General features: G+C 40.8%; 2 protein-coding genes across 5 annotated transcripts in view; one reads left to right on the top strand and one right to left on the bottom strand.

The window, feature by feature from the left end:
- LOC139164090 (adenosine receptor A1-like) overlaps positions 1 to 1,328 on the bottom strand; it is a 68,809-nt gene extending 67,481 nt beyond the window's left edge. For 2 of the 4 annotated variants that reach the window (XM_070745754.1, XM_070745750.1), the window contains exon 1: positions 822 to 1,328. The gene's annotated coding sequence lies outside the window, so the exon portion shown is untranslated. Of the gene's footprint in view, positions 1 to 694; positions 801 to 821 lie in introns of those variants that run through there. The other 2 variants (XM_070745753.1, XM_070745751.1) reach the window with 2 other exon arrangements.
- Positions 687 to 15,841, top strand: part of LOC139165332 (uncharacterized) — a 43,595-nt gene continuing 28,440 nt past the window's right edge. The window contains exons 1-4 of the mRNA XM_070748530.1: positions 687 to 1,154; positions 1,971 to 2,024; positions 6,811 to 6,870; positions 12,329 to 12,548. Of these exons, the coding sequence (XP_070604631.1) occupies positions 906 to 1,154; positions 1,971 to 2,024; positions 6,811 to 6,870; positions 12,329 to 12,548 (583 nt within the window). The 5' untranslated portion in view covers positions 687 to 905. The remainder of the gene's footprint in view (positions 1,155 to 1,970; positions 2,025 to 6,810; positions 6,871 to 12,328; positions 12,549 to 15,841) is intronic.

Raw genomic sequence — 15,841 nt, forward strand, 5'->3', positions numbered from 1 at the left:
GGAGGAAGGCTGGGAAGCCCTTGGCACAAATCTTCCCTCTCTGCCTTCAGAGAGAAGTTTGGTTGAATGCAGTGGTTCCCAACCTTTCTTTGGCCCACCTAAGCATATCTAAAATCCCGAGGCCTCCCCTCCCCCCCCCCTGTGTAATTCTTCTTATTCAAAAAGTGAACTACTCACGGGGAGGCCATTAACTAGGTTAACTACTCACACTGAGGAAGCCTAAAAGGCCATTAATTAAGTTTAAATAAGGTTCCAATTGCCCCATTAAAAATGAAATTGCCCCCCCCCCTGTGGGGCGTGGGCCCCACATTGGGAACCAGAGGATTAATGGGAAGAATTAAGAGGACACGGATTGTTGGGGGAGGGGGCGATATGCCGACTCTGTGTAAACGCTTGGAGAGGGCTGCAAAGCACTTGTGAAGCGGTATATAAGTACTATAGCTATGCAGTGTTTCCCAACCTTGGCAACTTGAAGATATTTGGACTTCAACTCCCAGAATTCCCCAGCCAGTGAATGCTGGGGAATTCTGGGAGTTGAAGTCCAAATATCTTCAAGTTGCCAAGGTTGGGAAACACTGCCATAGATCGACCGCGGCCTGACCTCCAGCCTCCCTTTTCTCCGAGAGTCTCGCCGTTAACTTGACTGTCCCCCCTCCAAAAACCCCTCTCCCTGCCCTTTTCCCGTCCGCCTTACAGCTGATCGCAGAACAAAGGCGCCCCTGCATTCCCCGCTAAGCGAACCTGCTACGCCGATTTCAGGTCAACCCAGAAAGAACTCGAAGGTCGCCTTAGAATCCGCCCGCGGTCCAAATTAGGCTCACCTGGCCCCCCGCGCCCTTCCTTCCTCCTCCGGGCGAAGCCTCCTCACTCAGGACGGGCTGGCAGCTGAAGCGGCAGCGGGCGAGATGGGCTGGGAGCATCCTCCTCCTCCTGGGTTACTCCTGGGCTCGGGTATCTCGGGACATCTTGGGGCGCAAGCGGCCCGCCGGGCTTCGGGAGTTGGGGCGGTTCATTACGGGAGAATCCGGTGCCCGGTGCTTGCAGGAAAGCGGGCGGGCGGGCGGCTCGCGTCCCGGAATCGGCTCTTCTCCTCCCTCCTCCTCACCGAAGGCATCACATGGGTCCGGCGGACTGCACCCAACGGGGTCCTTGCGGTATTTTAAAAAGAGGAAACGCCTGCTTGGAGGGTCGGCGGGGCGCAGTGCGCAAGCGCGCGTGTCCGGGCAGTTTTTGTGTGTGTGTGTGTTCGGCAGAGCCCAGAAACGGTACCAGCGCCGCCGCTGCACCAGAACCGCACCGGGAGCTGAAAGCCGGCACTAGAAAGCCCAGGTTTCCTGAAACAGAAACGGAGAGTGCCCCGCTTGGCTCCTTGCCCTCGAGTTGCCAGAACAGCCCTAGCATTTAGCGATAGCGTTTAGACTTATATACCGTTTGTTTATTTTACTTATTATTGTTGTTGTTGTTGTTGTTGTTATTATTATTATTATTATTATTATTATGACAATCATTAAGTGTTGTACTACATGATTCTTCACAAATCTATATTTTCTTTTATGTACACTGAGAGCGTATGCACCAAGACAAATTTCTTGTGTGGCCAATAAATAATAATAATAATAATAATAATAATAATAATAATAATAATAATAATAATAATAACAATAATAATAACAATAATAATAACAATAATAATTTATTAGATTTGTATGCCGCCCCTCTCTGAGGACTCTATTAGAGTTTGAAAGGGACCTTGGAGGTCATCAAGTCCAACCCCCTGCTCAAGCAGGAGTGCTATTACAGCCCTCTAAGCGGCTTACAGAATCAGCCTATTGCCCCCAACAATCTGGGTCCTGGTTTTAGAATTCTTTATTGGCCATGTGTGATTGGACACACAAGGAATTTGTCTTCAGTGCATATGTTCTCAGTGTACATAAAATAAAAGATTTATTTATTTATTATTTATTTATTAGATTTGTATGCCGCCCCTCTCCATAGACTCGGATACCTTTGTCAAGAATCATGAGGTACAACACTTAATGATTATAGGGGACAAATAAGCAATGAGGAAACAATATTAATAAAATATTAATACAAGCAACAAGTTATAGTCATTAATGGGAGGAAATGGGTGAGAGGAATGATGAGAAAAAAACTTGTAGTAATAGTAGTGCAGACTTAGTAAATAGTTTGACAGTGTTGAGGGTAGGCTATAAACCTCTATAGGAAACACCAATTCAGGTCCCAGCCTAGATTTGTGGGGGCTGAGGGGGGGCTGATGCCCTGAGGGGGGGGGACAGGACGCAGTGGAGTACCGAAAATGGAGCTCCACCAAAGAGCGCCCAATTTGCACTGAAAGATGTTGAAAGAAAATGCAGGGCGTCCTGCATAAGCCACACCCACAGTGTGGCAGTAAAAATTTTGGTAGCCCTTCACTGGGGTGGGGGGAGAGTAGCAAGAAGAATGTTTTAATGACACATTTTTATCAAGTAAATACTCCCCACACTTCAAGTGTCATGGTATAGATAGGGAGCTGGATGAAACTTGAGTAGGGTTCCGCCCGCCCTCAGCTTATTCCATCCTAGGCGGTACCTGTTCAGATAATTTGAGAGTGGGTAATGGACATATATGGCATTGTGAATTCTGACGAATGCAACAAATAAAGGAACATCAGAGCAATTTACAAAATGTTGGTGGCTATATTTCTGTGATGTCATAAACAGCTTTGTTCCTAGGAAGGGATTAAGACATATCCTGTTGTGGGCATTGACAAGCTGGTGCAGAAGTTGGTGATAAATCCGTGCCTTGTCACACTTTTTCTAGAAGGCCGGATGTTTATGGAAACTTGGGAGGGGTGATTTCATAAGAGAGCAGATGCAGCCACAAAGCTTTCTTTCGAGAAGTTCAAGGTCATTATATGTCCACCACCTGGGTGGAAGTAGAAGAAGGAGTTGCCATGCTGACACAACCTGAGTGGACAAGTTTGTGGGTGGGAGGCAAGGCACATGAACTTTCAACTGGTGAAAAACTCAGATTTGGGTTCCCCGGTGTAGGTGCCAGGATGGCCCCGGAAATAAATTGGAACTTTGAGAAATACCTTGATTGGACTCTGATTTCAATTTGTATGTTACCTGGAACCTTGACAGGCATTTCTATTGCACAAACAGCATAGATCTAGATTCATTAATTATCTGTTGTAATCAAATGCCGATCCCTCCTGTAAAATCACACCCATACATTTTGCTGCAAGACTCCAGTGTATGCATGTTTTTGAATTTGTTAGTTTTAAAGCTATGTAATGTTTGCTGCATAAGTTATCACCATTGCTCATTTGCTCCAATGCCCGGAGATGCTTTCCTAAACAAATTTTTAGGTACCATGATGAGTACTGTACATATATGTAAATCAGCAACTTATTTATTTGTTTATTGGGTTTATATGCTACCCCTCTGTGATGGTCATGAGATTGTGTAATTGTTTGAATATGCAGTGGTACCTCTACCTAAGAACGCCTCTACTTACAAACATTTCTAGATAAGAACCGGATGTTCAAGATTTTTTGCCTCTTCTCAAGAACCATTTTCCACTTACAAACCTGAGCCTCCGAAACTGTAACTGGAAAAGGCAGGGAGAAGCCTCTGTGGGGCCTCTCTAGGAATCTCCTGGGAGGAAACAGGGATGGAAAAGGCAGGGAGAAGCCTCCGTGGGGCCTCTTTAGGAATCCCCTGGGAGGAAACAGGGCCTCCCCCTTCCCTGTGGTTTCCTCAATCGCAAGCATTATTTGCTTTTACATTGATTCCTATAGGAAAAATGGCTTCTTCTTACAAACTTTTTTATTTAAGAACCTGGTCACGGAACGAATTAAGTTTGTAAGTAGAGGTACCACTGTACTGTATGTTTTCATTTCCTATCAACTTATATCCAGGCAGATTTTTCATGGCACTATAAATGACTCCTGATATATTTTTTATCACCTGTGTATCCATATAGGAATGACATATAGGAAGTTTCACAATTAATTGTTTCTTTTTTTATGTGAACATTATTGGCTCCCAATTGGTCTCTGAACACAATTCAAGGTGTTGGTTATTACTTATAAAGCCCTTCATGGCTTAGGACCGGATTACTTGTGGGACCATTTTCTGCCTCACACTTCACAGCGACTGATCAGAGCCCACAGGGTTAGCCTTCTCTGGGTCCTGTCAGCCAAACAATGTTGGCCACAGGGAAGGGCCTTCTTTGTGGCAGCTACGGTCCACTGGAACCAACTCTCCCCAGAGATTTGCATGTTTTCCCCCCTCTCATGACCTTTTGAAAGGCCTTAAAAATACGGCTTTGCGGTAGGCCTGGGGTCATTGAGAGTTATATTCTGCTCCGGCCTGTATTTATGAATGAATGATGTGTGAATGCTTATATTGGGGTTTTAAATTGTATTTTTATTATTGTCTTTTTATTGTTGTATGCTGCCTTGAGTCTATTTAGCCTATAAATTTAAGAAAAGAAAAAAACGTTTGAATCTACCCACTGTTTTACACTATGCTTTAATATGTTGTGTGAACCCTATAAATGTAGACTTATCTAACAAAACATGGTTTAAAAAGCCAAAGTTTGCTGTTGCACATATATTCCTCATTTCAGATCCAGGCTATTGGCCTAATCAGATCAGTAATGTCCACACACTACCTGGCAGTGCCTTGTCTGGGTTTCATAGAAGAATAGTGGTATCTTTTGTTGTAAGATGGACAGCCTATAAATTTTGTAAATCAATAAAATCAATAATATGTATCAATCAACAAATATATTAAGATGCTTTGAAGTAGACTTTATGTAAAGAAAGCCTGAACCTAAACCACCTTTTTGACAGCACAGCAAAGTGCATTGATTCAGACTTTCAGGGAAGAAATGACAGACTAAAGACAGCTCTTTTGAAAGGAAGCTGACAACCACTAGTGAACTGAAGAGCTGCTGAGTAGATTATCTCTTCACAATTCCCAGCAGAGGTGGATTTCAGCCGGTTCTATCCAGTTCAGGCAAACCAGTAGCGCTGATGTCCCATTTATCTATGTTTTTGAGGCTTTGTGTATGCACAGATGTAGCGCGCACTCACATTTGCAAACCAATAGGGAAGGTCAGTGAATACCACTCCTGAAGGAGGGGACTTCAGATCTCCCACAATTGTTCCAGACAGTTGCTTCTGGTGAGGAGACTACAAGACAGTGGTCTCTGATAGATTTAGATCTCTGGAAGATGAAGGGAAAGTCATCTTGATCAAACCATAGTTGTCACCTTTTAAAATACAATATTTCACATATTTTTCTAATCACTTTTGGAAATTCCTCCTTGAGTATTTTTCAGCTACTAAGATCTTTTGCATCAACAAATCTGAAAATACCAGATGAGTTTGCTTCAATCCTTAGTGGAAGAAGTTTAAAATATAAATTTAAGACCTTTTAAAAAAATAAACAATAAAGAGGTAATTAGAACTTTGATTTTCAGAAAGTTACAAACAAACTAAGGGTCCAAATGGATTTAAAATAAGATTCTGGAATTAGTTATAAGAATCCTTCCTACAGGAAAAATGATTTTGTTTTGAATTCCTTAAACACATAGGATGGGAATTTGAAGATTGGACACTAGAAGGAACTATAAAAAAGTTAAGATTAGAATTAATTTACAGTTACAAAATGAAGCAAATTATTTTAACATTGTACATATTAAAGAATATTTTTGAACAACAGACCCTGAAGTTACTTTTAAGAATATATCCCACTATAGATAGACTTTGTTTATAAGAAGTTATAGAAGAACAAGCTTTATCTGACAAGATTGAAATTGATCTGAAAGTAAATTTTACAATGACAGACTACAAGAATGGTATGTAAAAATGCCACACTGAAAAAGAATCTGGCTGATTCTGATATCTTAAAAATTAGATTACCGGTAGATTAGATTAGATTTATTGGATTTATATGCCGCCCCTCTCCGAAAACTCGGGGCGGCTCACAACAATAATAAAAAACAGTACACAATAACAAATCCAATGCCCACCAATCTAATTACACTTTAAAATTAGTAATTTCATAAAACAATCCCAATATATATAAAAAACAGGCACACAGTCAATCAATCAACAAAACAGCATGGGCAAGGGGGAGGTGTTTTAGTTCCCCCATGCCTGACGGCAGAGGTGGGTCTTAAGGAGTTTACGAAAGGCAGAGAGGGTGGGGGCAATCCTAATCTCAGGGGGGAGCTGGTTCCAGAGGGTCGGGCCCCCACAGAGAAGGCTCTTCCCCTGGGTCCCGCCAGACGACATTGTTTAGTCGACGGGACCCGAAGAAGGCCGACTCTGTGGGACCTAACCGGTCGCTGGGATTAAAAGGAACATACAAATAACAGCCCAGCATCCTGAATAATTTGCCTATACAGTACAGTACTAGAGTTACAAAAGAGTCTTGTTAAAGCCTTGAAGAGAAAATGAAAGTAAATGAACAAAAAAGGGGAAAAAAGTCAAGTTTTAGGATATTGTTGGAATGGACTAAATAACAAGATTATTAAAAGGAAATAATATGAATTCCGTTTATTTGTCAAGGCTAAAATACATATGTTCTTATCTCTGACCGGGACTAAAATGACAAGTTTTTAAGAATTTGATTATAAGAGATGGGATATGAAAAGAAGATGTTGTATTTTAAAAGAAGGTGATACATTTCTAAAATGGTTTATACTTGTAATGAAGAGAGAAGGCATTTCTTTATATATTTCTTTTCTTTTTCTGTCCTATATTCTTATTTTTTTTCCTTTCTGTTTCTCTAGGAAGCGATCTCTGCTGAAAGTTCATGTCACAACATCAACCCCAAGTATGTTGAGAAAGTTGTAGGTACTCCCAATGAAGGTACACTCCTCATAGTCATATTACATTCTGTTTCTCCAGTATGGGTGTAGAATCTTCTTGGAACTGCTGAAAGGGCTGTAGTGTAAACAGGAGATAAGTGGTTTCTTATCCTGCCACCCTCTCTTGAGAGAGGATTTTAATGTAGATGGCCTCTCTGACCCTTCTTTCAAACCAGTAGGAGGAGCACTGCTTTGAAAGAGAAGTCAAAGCGGCCATCTACATCAGATATAGTCAGAAATGAAAAAATGAAGAAATTGCTTTTTGGAAAAAATACTTTTGTGATAACCATGTCCTGGATAAATGACAATGTCCATAGACGTCAGAAGATAACTTTATCTAAATATGGCTGAAATAATTGCTTGGCCTTACTGCCATGCACTCAAAAACCCAATTGGGCTTATTAACAGGGGATGTCTTATTTGGGGGGAAATAAAATAAAAAATAATAAAATAAAATAAAATAATAAAATAAAAATAAAATAAAATAATAAAATAAAATAAAAATAAAATAAAAATAAAATAAAATAAAATAAAATAATAAAATAAAATAAAATAAAAAATAATAAAATAAAAAAATAAAAAATAAAATAAAATAAAATAAAAAATAAAATAAAAATAAAATAAAATAAAAATAAAATAAAAAAATAAAATAAAATAAAAAATAAAATAAAATAAAATAATAAAATAAAATAATAGTTAAGTGATCCAGCTTCCTTAATGAATTATCTACATTTTTTCCCTTTTGAAGTATTTTAATACACATGAAAATCCTTTCTCCCCTAAAGTCTAGACCAGAGGTCTTCAAATTTGGCAACTTTAAGACTTGTAGAATTCAACTCCCAAAATTTTGGAATTTGAAATCCACAAGTCTCAAAGTTGCCAAGCTTGGGGGGCCCTGGCTAGACAATAAACATCAAGAAATTGTTCAGAAACCTACTAGAAGAGAAATGAAAACATCAAACTAATTCCATGAGCAGTTAAGTAACATGTCCTTTAGAACCTTTAGTCAACAGGACTAAAACCTCTGTTGAATTAATGCAAAATAAGTAAATTTATGAAGCACTAGGATCTAGTAGCATTTAAGCCTTAGAACAACTGCTCTTAGCATAACCAGTACCCTTGACAATGCCCTATCCATAATCAGCAACAAATTATCTTGGCTAAGTTTTCTTTGTTTGATTTACTTGCAACAACAGACTTCTTTTCTCACTTATCACTTAAAAGTCCTTGAGTGGTGACCTCTCAATCCAAGAATTACATGAATGTATTCCCAGCAGGAGAAAAACTGGTGCAAAACTCAACCTTTCCTTCTTGAAATTAATTTATATAACAGGACTCTTGTAATTTTAATTATTTCAGCCTCACATTATTCATCTTAACAGTATAAGAATAATACAGAGTATTATTCATAATACCATTCGTAAGCAATGTAATGTTTGCTGAAGGGCAGGAGGGACTAAACCTTTCCATCAAAAGTATCAGCATATAATCTTATTTATGGAATAAAATATCAATTTCATCAGCAAGGCAGCGTAAAGGAATATCCATTCACAGCTCTCGCATCACTCTGTGACTTTTAGAGGCAATAATAAAAAAGCAAATAAATAAAAGCGAAGTTGTGATCTGTTTTTACCTCAGAGGATAAATGAAGAGTGGTCTGTGTTCTCTCATCTCCAGCTTGAAAAGGGACAGATTCTTCTAGGTGGAAAAAGCAGTAATGGTACATTTGAGAGTGGGGGAAATGCAGGCCGCCAGGCTTTTCTGTGGAATTCAGGTAATTTGCTGAATATCCAGAAATACACTTAGGAAATGCAGTTCCTTTTTTAACACCCCAAGAATATATGCTAGCAGAAATCTAGAGTTTACAGCGCAGTGCCATTCAAATTTCACCACAGTAATCTATAAAAAGCCATGTGATCTACACACGGGAGCAGTGTTCCCCAAACTACGGCCCATGGACCGCATGCGGCCCGCTGAGGCCATTTATCCGGCCCATGGGTAAGTGACACAACACAGTGTTCCATCTAATTTTCTATGAATAAAATGTGGTATTTTGTTAGTAACTAATATCAATCATCAAAAAAGTTGCATAAGGTTTTTTCCCCTACTTTTATCATCCAGTTACATTCATTTTCTTTTAATTAAATTCCCTCCTTAATGTTCCTTCAAAAAGTACGCCAATTATAATTCTAACTTATTAACCATTATGCCAAAGTGCTTCCTTCTTTCTTTATACATTTTTCTATAAGCCAAGAAAACCTACAGTCAGATGTTAACAAAAGAAAATTAAAAACAAAACATAAACATATATGAATTTCAGACTTCTTCCCTCCCTCTAAAGAGTACATTCCCATTTTGTTTTTTACTTTAAAATAAGGTATGTGCTGTGTGCATAGGGATTTGTTCATAGGGTTTTTTTTGTAGTCCGGCCCTCCAACAGTCTGAGGGACAGTGAACTGGCCCCCTGTGTAAAAGGTTTGGGGAGCCCTGCACTGGAGGATCAGAGCTTTGAAGGAGCTGGATCAAAGCTGATTGCTGGAATCAGGAAATTAATGTAAACCTAAGGTGTTGAGTATTCAACAGATTAAGGAAGAGAAAGAAACAGACAATTTGCAAGGTCACACTACACAAAAGTTTGAATGGCTACTGTTGTGCAAACAGTCCAAAATTTAAAAACAAAAACAAGCTATATACTAAAGAAGTTGAACCATATTTGACCTTAGGGCTATGCTCGCCAGACAGAGGTCAAAAAGAAGGACATAACCCAGCCCCATGATGGCAAACCTATGGTGCGCATGCTGGAAGTGGCACACAGAGATATTGATATTGATATTGGCACAGAGATATTGTCAATGACTACTTCAGTTCAACCGCAACAACACAAGAGCACATAACAGATTCAATATTAACCACTCCAAACTTGACTGTAAAAAATATGACTTTAGCAATCAAGTTGTCGAATCATGGAACTCATTACCAGATTCAATAGTGTCAACCCCTAACCCCCAACATTTCTCCCTTAGACTATCCACGATTGATCTCTCCAGGTTCCTAAGAGGTCAGTAAGGGGCGTACATAAGTGCAGCAGTGTGCCTTTCGTCCCCTGTCCAATTGTCTCTCCTTTATCTCGTATATCATATATCTTTTCTTCCTTTCACATATCTTCTCCTCTATTTTTATATTTTTTCTTCTATCCTTTTCTTTATATATATTACTACATGTCTATTCTCTTCAATATGTATTGTGTATTGGACAAAATAAATAAATAATAAATAAAATAAAATATATCTCCAGGCACACAAGCTGTTGCTCTTCCAAGTTTTGGTGCTGGTTGTTACAAGCGCGGGGACATCAGAAAACGGGAGAACAGTTCCTTGGCATGCATGTGCATGCTGGGAAGCTAAGCTTTCAGTTTCTGGTGTGCACATGCACGCCGAGCAGCTGAAATTTGCACACACATGCACGCCAGAAACAAGAAGACCGGGTGACTGGCATGCATGTGCATGGCGCAAACCAGAAGCTCTGTTTCCCGAAATGCACATGCACCCCGGGGAACTGCTCTTCCAGTTTCTGGTGCTCCTTTGCACATGTGCAGGCATTCTAATTTTGGCACTCGGTGCCAAAAAGGTTTGCCAACATTGCCCTAGCCTTTTTTCCATCCACTCAGGTTCTTGGTGAGCATCGTTTGTTGCCTTTCTGCTGTTATCTTCCTGAAATGCTGGGTTTAGCACTGCTCTTTTGTTCTGTCGGGCTCTCTGGTAGACTCCTCCCAAAAATTCACAGGTACAAATTTCAGACACACACACGTTTGAAAATTCAAAACAATGTTCTTTATAATGAAAATTCACTTAACCTAAGCCCTCTTTTGGTATAGCAAAGAGCACTCGTCTCCAAACAAACTGGTAATTTGTACAAGTCCCTTATCAGTTCTGTGATACTTAGCTTGCAGCTGTGAGGCAATTCACAGTCCTTCTTCTTTCACAAAGGGAAACACACTTTGCTCTGGTTTAGTTTCCAAGCGGGGAAAAATCAGCACACAAAGGTCGAAGTCAGCAAGGCAGGCACCAAACACAAAGATCAGATAATACTCCACAATGGCCAAACCCACCTATTTATAGCAGCCTCACTAATTACCACAGCCCCACCCAACCACAGGTGGCCTCATTTTCGTTGATAATAATCTCTCGGTTGTTGTTGCCTATGCATCGCTCTCCGCATCCGTGGCTGTATCATTAACTCTTGTTCTGAATCCAAGGAGGAGCTAGATAATTGATCTCCTTCTGAGCTGTCTGCCATACTCTCCTCCTCCCTGTCTTTACACTCTTTGGCAACTCTTCATACACTTTCTTGCTGTTTCTATCCTTCTAACACAATATGATACATGACACTGTCATTTTGCATCCCCTCTGGTGGAAATAATTAGAAGCTGGTAAATTTAAGCAGCAGCTTCCAGAAATTAATATTAGTTCCTGCAGATTTGCAGAAGCCTCCTCAAGTTTTGCAACTGCCTGTTGTGGTTGCGGAAGCATTTAATTATAGATAATGTTATCTCTCATTGTTTTGCATGAAGAATTGTTCTCAGAATTTCCTCATTAAAGCAAATTAAAATAGGTCATTTTTTAAATTATTATGTCAATACATCACAGCAAACGAGATCACTATGCTGGATTTCGTATTTCGTCACCAGTCGGGCACTTCCCAAGCACCTAGGACTGTGTGATGTAACGGCGAATTATGTTTGCCGATCCCAGTAAAGCGGCCTTTTGCAATTAACAGATGGAGATTTTGTCAATTCCGATGGTTTCCAAATGTCCGCTGAGATCCTTTGGTACTGCGCCCAGTACCACTGGGACCACTTTCCCTGGCTTATGCCAGAGTCATTGCAGCTTGATTTTGAGATCTTTGTATTTCACTAATTTCTCTAGCTGCTTCTCCTCAATTCTGCTGTCTCCTGGGATTGCAATGTCGATGATCCATACTTTCTTTTTCTCCACGATCCTAATGTCTGGTGTGTTATGCTTCAGAATTCGGTCAGTCTGAAGTCGGAAGTCCCACAGTAGATTTACTTACTCATTTTCGACCACTTTTTCAGGCTTATGATCCCACCAGTTCTTTGCCACTGGTAAATGGTAGTTTCGGCACAAGTTCCAGTGGACTTTGTGCCGGAACCTGTGCCGGAACTACCATTTACCGGTGGCAAAGAACTGGTGGGATCATAAGCCTGAAAAAGTGGTCGAAAATGAGCAAGCAAAACTACTGTGGGACTTCCGACTTCATTATTATTATTATTATTATTATTATTATTATTATTATTATTATATAACAATATAGCTTAATATGGAGAGAGAAATATAGGTATAATATATAATATATAGAGAGAAATATAGGTCTCATTTCATGTCGCTAATACCATATTTTATATCATATTTTATGCTAACAGAAATGGCAGTTGCTGCTTGAAATGTTTGGAGAACATGGAAGGAGGCATGTCTGTTGTGGAAGCTCACCCACTTTCCTGAAGATGTTTTATAGAAGATTTTGTTTGAATGAATTGGCAAGTTCTTTCTTTCTGGAGAAAAAGGATGGTTTCATCTATGCAGATGGAATGGGACTGAACAGAGTGAACAGAGTCAATGCCTCCAGCTTCTTTGACAAATATGGTATTTCTAGAGAATTCTCAGAAATTAATCTTTAGAGAGAAGATGCATTCAAGTTAAAAAGTAAAATGATATTTCTTCCCACCAAGATACTCTGAGATTGCTTCCTATCTTTAGAAAAAAATCTAACCACAATTGGCCACCGATATAGTTTCTGATCCTCTTCTCTAAACCTTTTTATGTCACTGTGTTTATTTTCAAGAATAAATGTCCAGTTGAACAAGTTGGCATAATCACAATAATTTTGCTTTACTAACTTTATAGGATCTCTTTTGATAAATCAATAAAAAGATTTTAATGTTTTGCTGTAGCAAATGATTATTATCTGGACCTGTTTCCTAAACAACGGAAACTACTATACATAATTTTCTGAAATTTCCTAGAATCAAATCTGATGTTGCAGTTCGATGTCCGTAATTAAGCCCATTAAATATAGTGGCACTGATTTCTGTTTAAAAATGTACCACATCAATAGATACAAATACAGTTAGTAGATATAATTATACTGTGCAGCCTTTCAGAGAGAAGTGGTAAAAGACTTTTTAAAATATTTTTATAAAAGAAAAGAATACCATTTACTTCTTGAAAGCCTGATCCACATTTCTTGATTTCCAAATGTTCCATGTTATACTTCTTCAATATGTAAGAAAGCAACAAGAGAGATGTTTTGTTTGCCAAGAATGTCCACCTCCACCAACAATTAACAAAATGGATCAGAAGTGATCAGTTATGACAGCGTTTCCCAACCGGTGTGCCGCGGCACACTAGTGTGCCGCGAGACATGGCCAGGTGTGCCGCCAAGCTTCAGCTGGGCGGAGCGCTGCCGGTACTTCCGTCCTGGGGCTCCCACTCGCAGCTGTCCCCCGGCTCCTACTCGATGCCGCGGTTTTCGGCGCTCTCCTGCTGGGCCCCAAAGAAGGAAGGCAGGAAGAAGGAGAGCTCCATTCTTCGCGCCTTTTTCCCGCCTTCCTTCTTTGGCGCCCAGCAGGAGAGCGCCGAAAACCGCGGCATCGAGTAGGAGCCGGGGGACAGCTGCGAGCGGTAGCCCCAGGACGGAAGTACCGGCAGCGCCCCGCCCAGCTGGAGCTTCTCTGGCGTCGGCGGCAAGTGTCCTTTGTGGCCCGGCGGGAGGGCACTGGCGATGGGAGCGGGGGGGGCCGGCCGCAGCGGCCGCAGGCAGTCACGGGGAGATGGCGGCGGCGAGAGGGAGCGCTCTCTCTCTCTCTCTCAGCTGACTGCAAGCGAGAGCCCTGACGGTGGCGGTTGGACGTCGTACATGCTGGCGCTGCGGGCCTGGCATATACGGTGTCCAGCAGCACGTCCAGCTGCCGCCGTCAGGGCTCCCGCTTGCAGTCAGCTGAGAGAGAGAGAGAAAGAAAGAGAGACATATAAGAGAGGCAGAGAGAGAGAGAAAGAGAGACATAGCAAGAGAGGCACAGAGAGAGAGACAGAGCAAGAAAGAGAGGCAGAGAAAGAGAGATAGAGAAAGAGAGAGAGAAAGAGAGACAGCAAGAGAGGCACAGAGAGAGAAAAAGAAAGAGAGACATAGCAAGAGAGGCACAGAGAGAGAAAAAGAAAGAGAGACATAGCAAGAGAGGCACACAGAGAGAGAGAAAGAGAAAGAAAGAGAGACATATAAGAGAGGCAGAGAGAGAGAGAAAGAGAGACAGAGCAAGAAAGAGAGACAGCAAGAGAGGCAGAGAAAGAGAGATAGAGAAAGAGAGAGAGAAAGAGAGACATAGCAAGAGAGGCAGAGAAAGAGAGACAGAGCAAGAAAGAGAGGCAGAGAAAGAGAGATAGAGAAAGAGAGAGAGGAGAGACAGCAAGAGAGGCAGAGAGAGAGAAAAAGAAAGAGAGACATAACAAGAGAGGCACAGAGAGAGAAAAAGAAAGAAAGACATAGCAAGAGAGGCAGAGAGAGAGAGAGAAAGAGAAAGAGAAAGAAAGAGAGACATATAAGAGAGGCAGAGAGAGAGAGAGACAGAGCAAGAAAGAGAGACAGAGAGAGAGAGAGAGAAAGAGAGAGAGAAAGAGAGACATAGCAAGAGAGGCAGAGAGAGAGAGAAAAGAGACATAGCAAGAGAGGCAGAGAAAGAGAGACAGAGCAAGAAAGAGAGACAGCAAGAGAGGCAGAGAAAGAGAGAGAGAAAGAGAGAGAGAAAGAGAGACATAGCAAGAGAGGCAGAGAGAGAGAGAAAAAGAGAGACTTAGCAAGAGAGGCACAGAGAGAGAGAAAGAGAAAGAGAGACATAGCAAGAGAGACAGAGAGAGAGAAAGAGAGAGAAAGAAAGAGAGATAGCAAGAGAGGCAAAGAGAAAGAAAGAGACATATAGCAAGACAGTGAAAGAGAGAGAGAGAGAGCAAGAGAGAGAGAAAAAAGCAAGAAAGAGATAGCAAGAGAGAGAGAGAGCAAGGGAGAGAGAAAGACATAGAGGAAGGGAAGGAGGGAGAGAGAAAGAGAGCAAAAAAGAGAGGAAGAAAGAAAGAAGGAGGGATGGAGAGACAGAAAGAAGGGAAGGAAGGAAAAGAGAGAAAGAGGGAGAAATAGAGCGAAAGGGAGGAAGAGAGAGGGGTTTTTTGTCCAAACTTTTCTTTAGCCCGCCCCCCCCCCCCTTCAGTGTTCCCCAGGATTTTGAAAATATGAATAATGTGCCGCGGCTGAAAAAAGGTTGGGAAACACTGTTATAGTACATATTAACATAACACAACACAACATAAGTAGAATATAGTAATAGAAAGGATAATAAGACAGTAGGACAGGGACATTAGGCACAAAAGTGCACTTATGCACGCCCCTTACAGACCTCTTAGAAAAGGGGAGAGGTCAATTGTAGATAATGTAAAGTTGAAGGTTTTGGGGTTGGGGAACAACAGAATCAGGTAATGAGTTCCAGGCGGTGACCACTCTATTGCTGAAATCGTATTTTCTGCAGTCAAGTTTGGAGCAATTTACATTCAGTTTATATCTATTACGTACTCTTGTGTTGTTGTTGTTAAAGGTGAACTGAACATCCTTCTAGCTTACATGAATTCCACCAAAAAGTCTATTGATGCTTCACACACTCACACAGATGTGTCCCACTGCTGTTCTTAATCCCTAGGAAAGTTTTTTAGCTTGGGAAGTCCAAGTGAACAAGATTTGATCATCTTCTTTGGCTGATTGTAAAGTCATCAGAATTTGGGCCGAATATACAGCTCATTATTTTAGGATTATAAACCATCAGTGTCTAATAAAAATATACATTCTATAGAAAAATAATATATAAACCTATCTGACCATTATCTTTTCTCCAGAA

Source organism: Erythrolamprus reginae, chromosome 3 (assembly GCF_031021105.1).
Source record: "Erythrolamprus reginae isolate rEryReg1 chromosome 3, rEryReg1.hap1, whole genome shotgun sequence".
In the NCBI taxonomy this organism is placed as follows: Eukaryota; Metazoa; Chordata; class Lepidosauria; order Squamata; family Dipsadidae; genus Erythrolamprus; species Erythrolamprus reginae.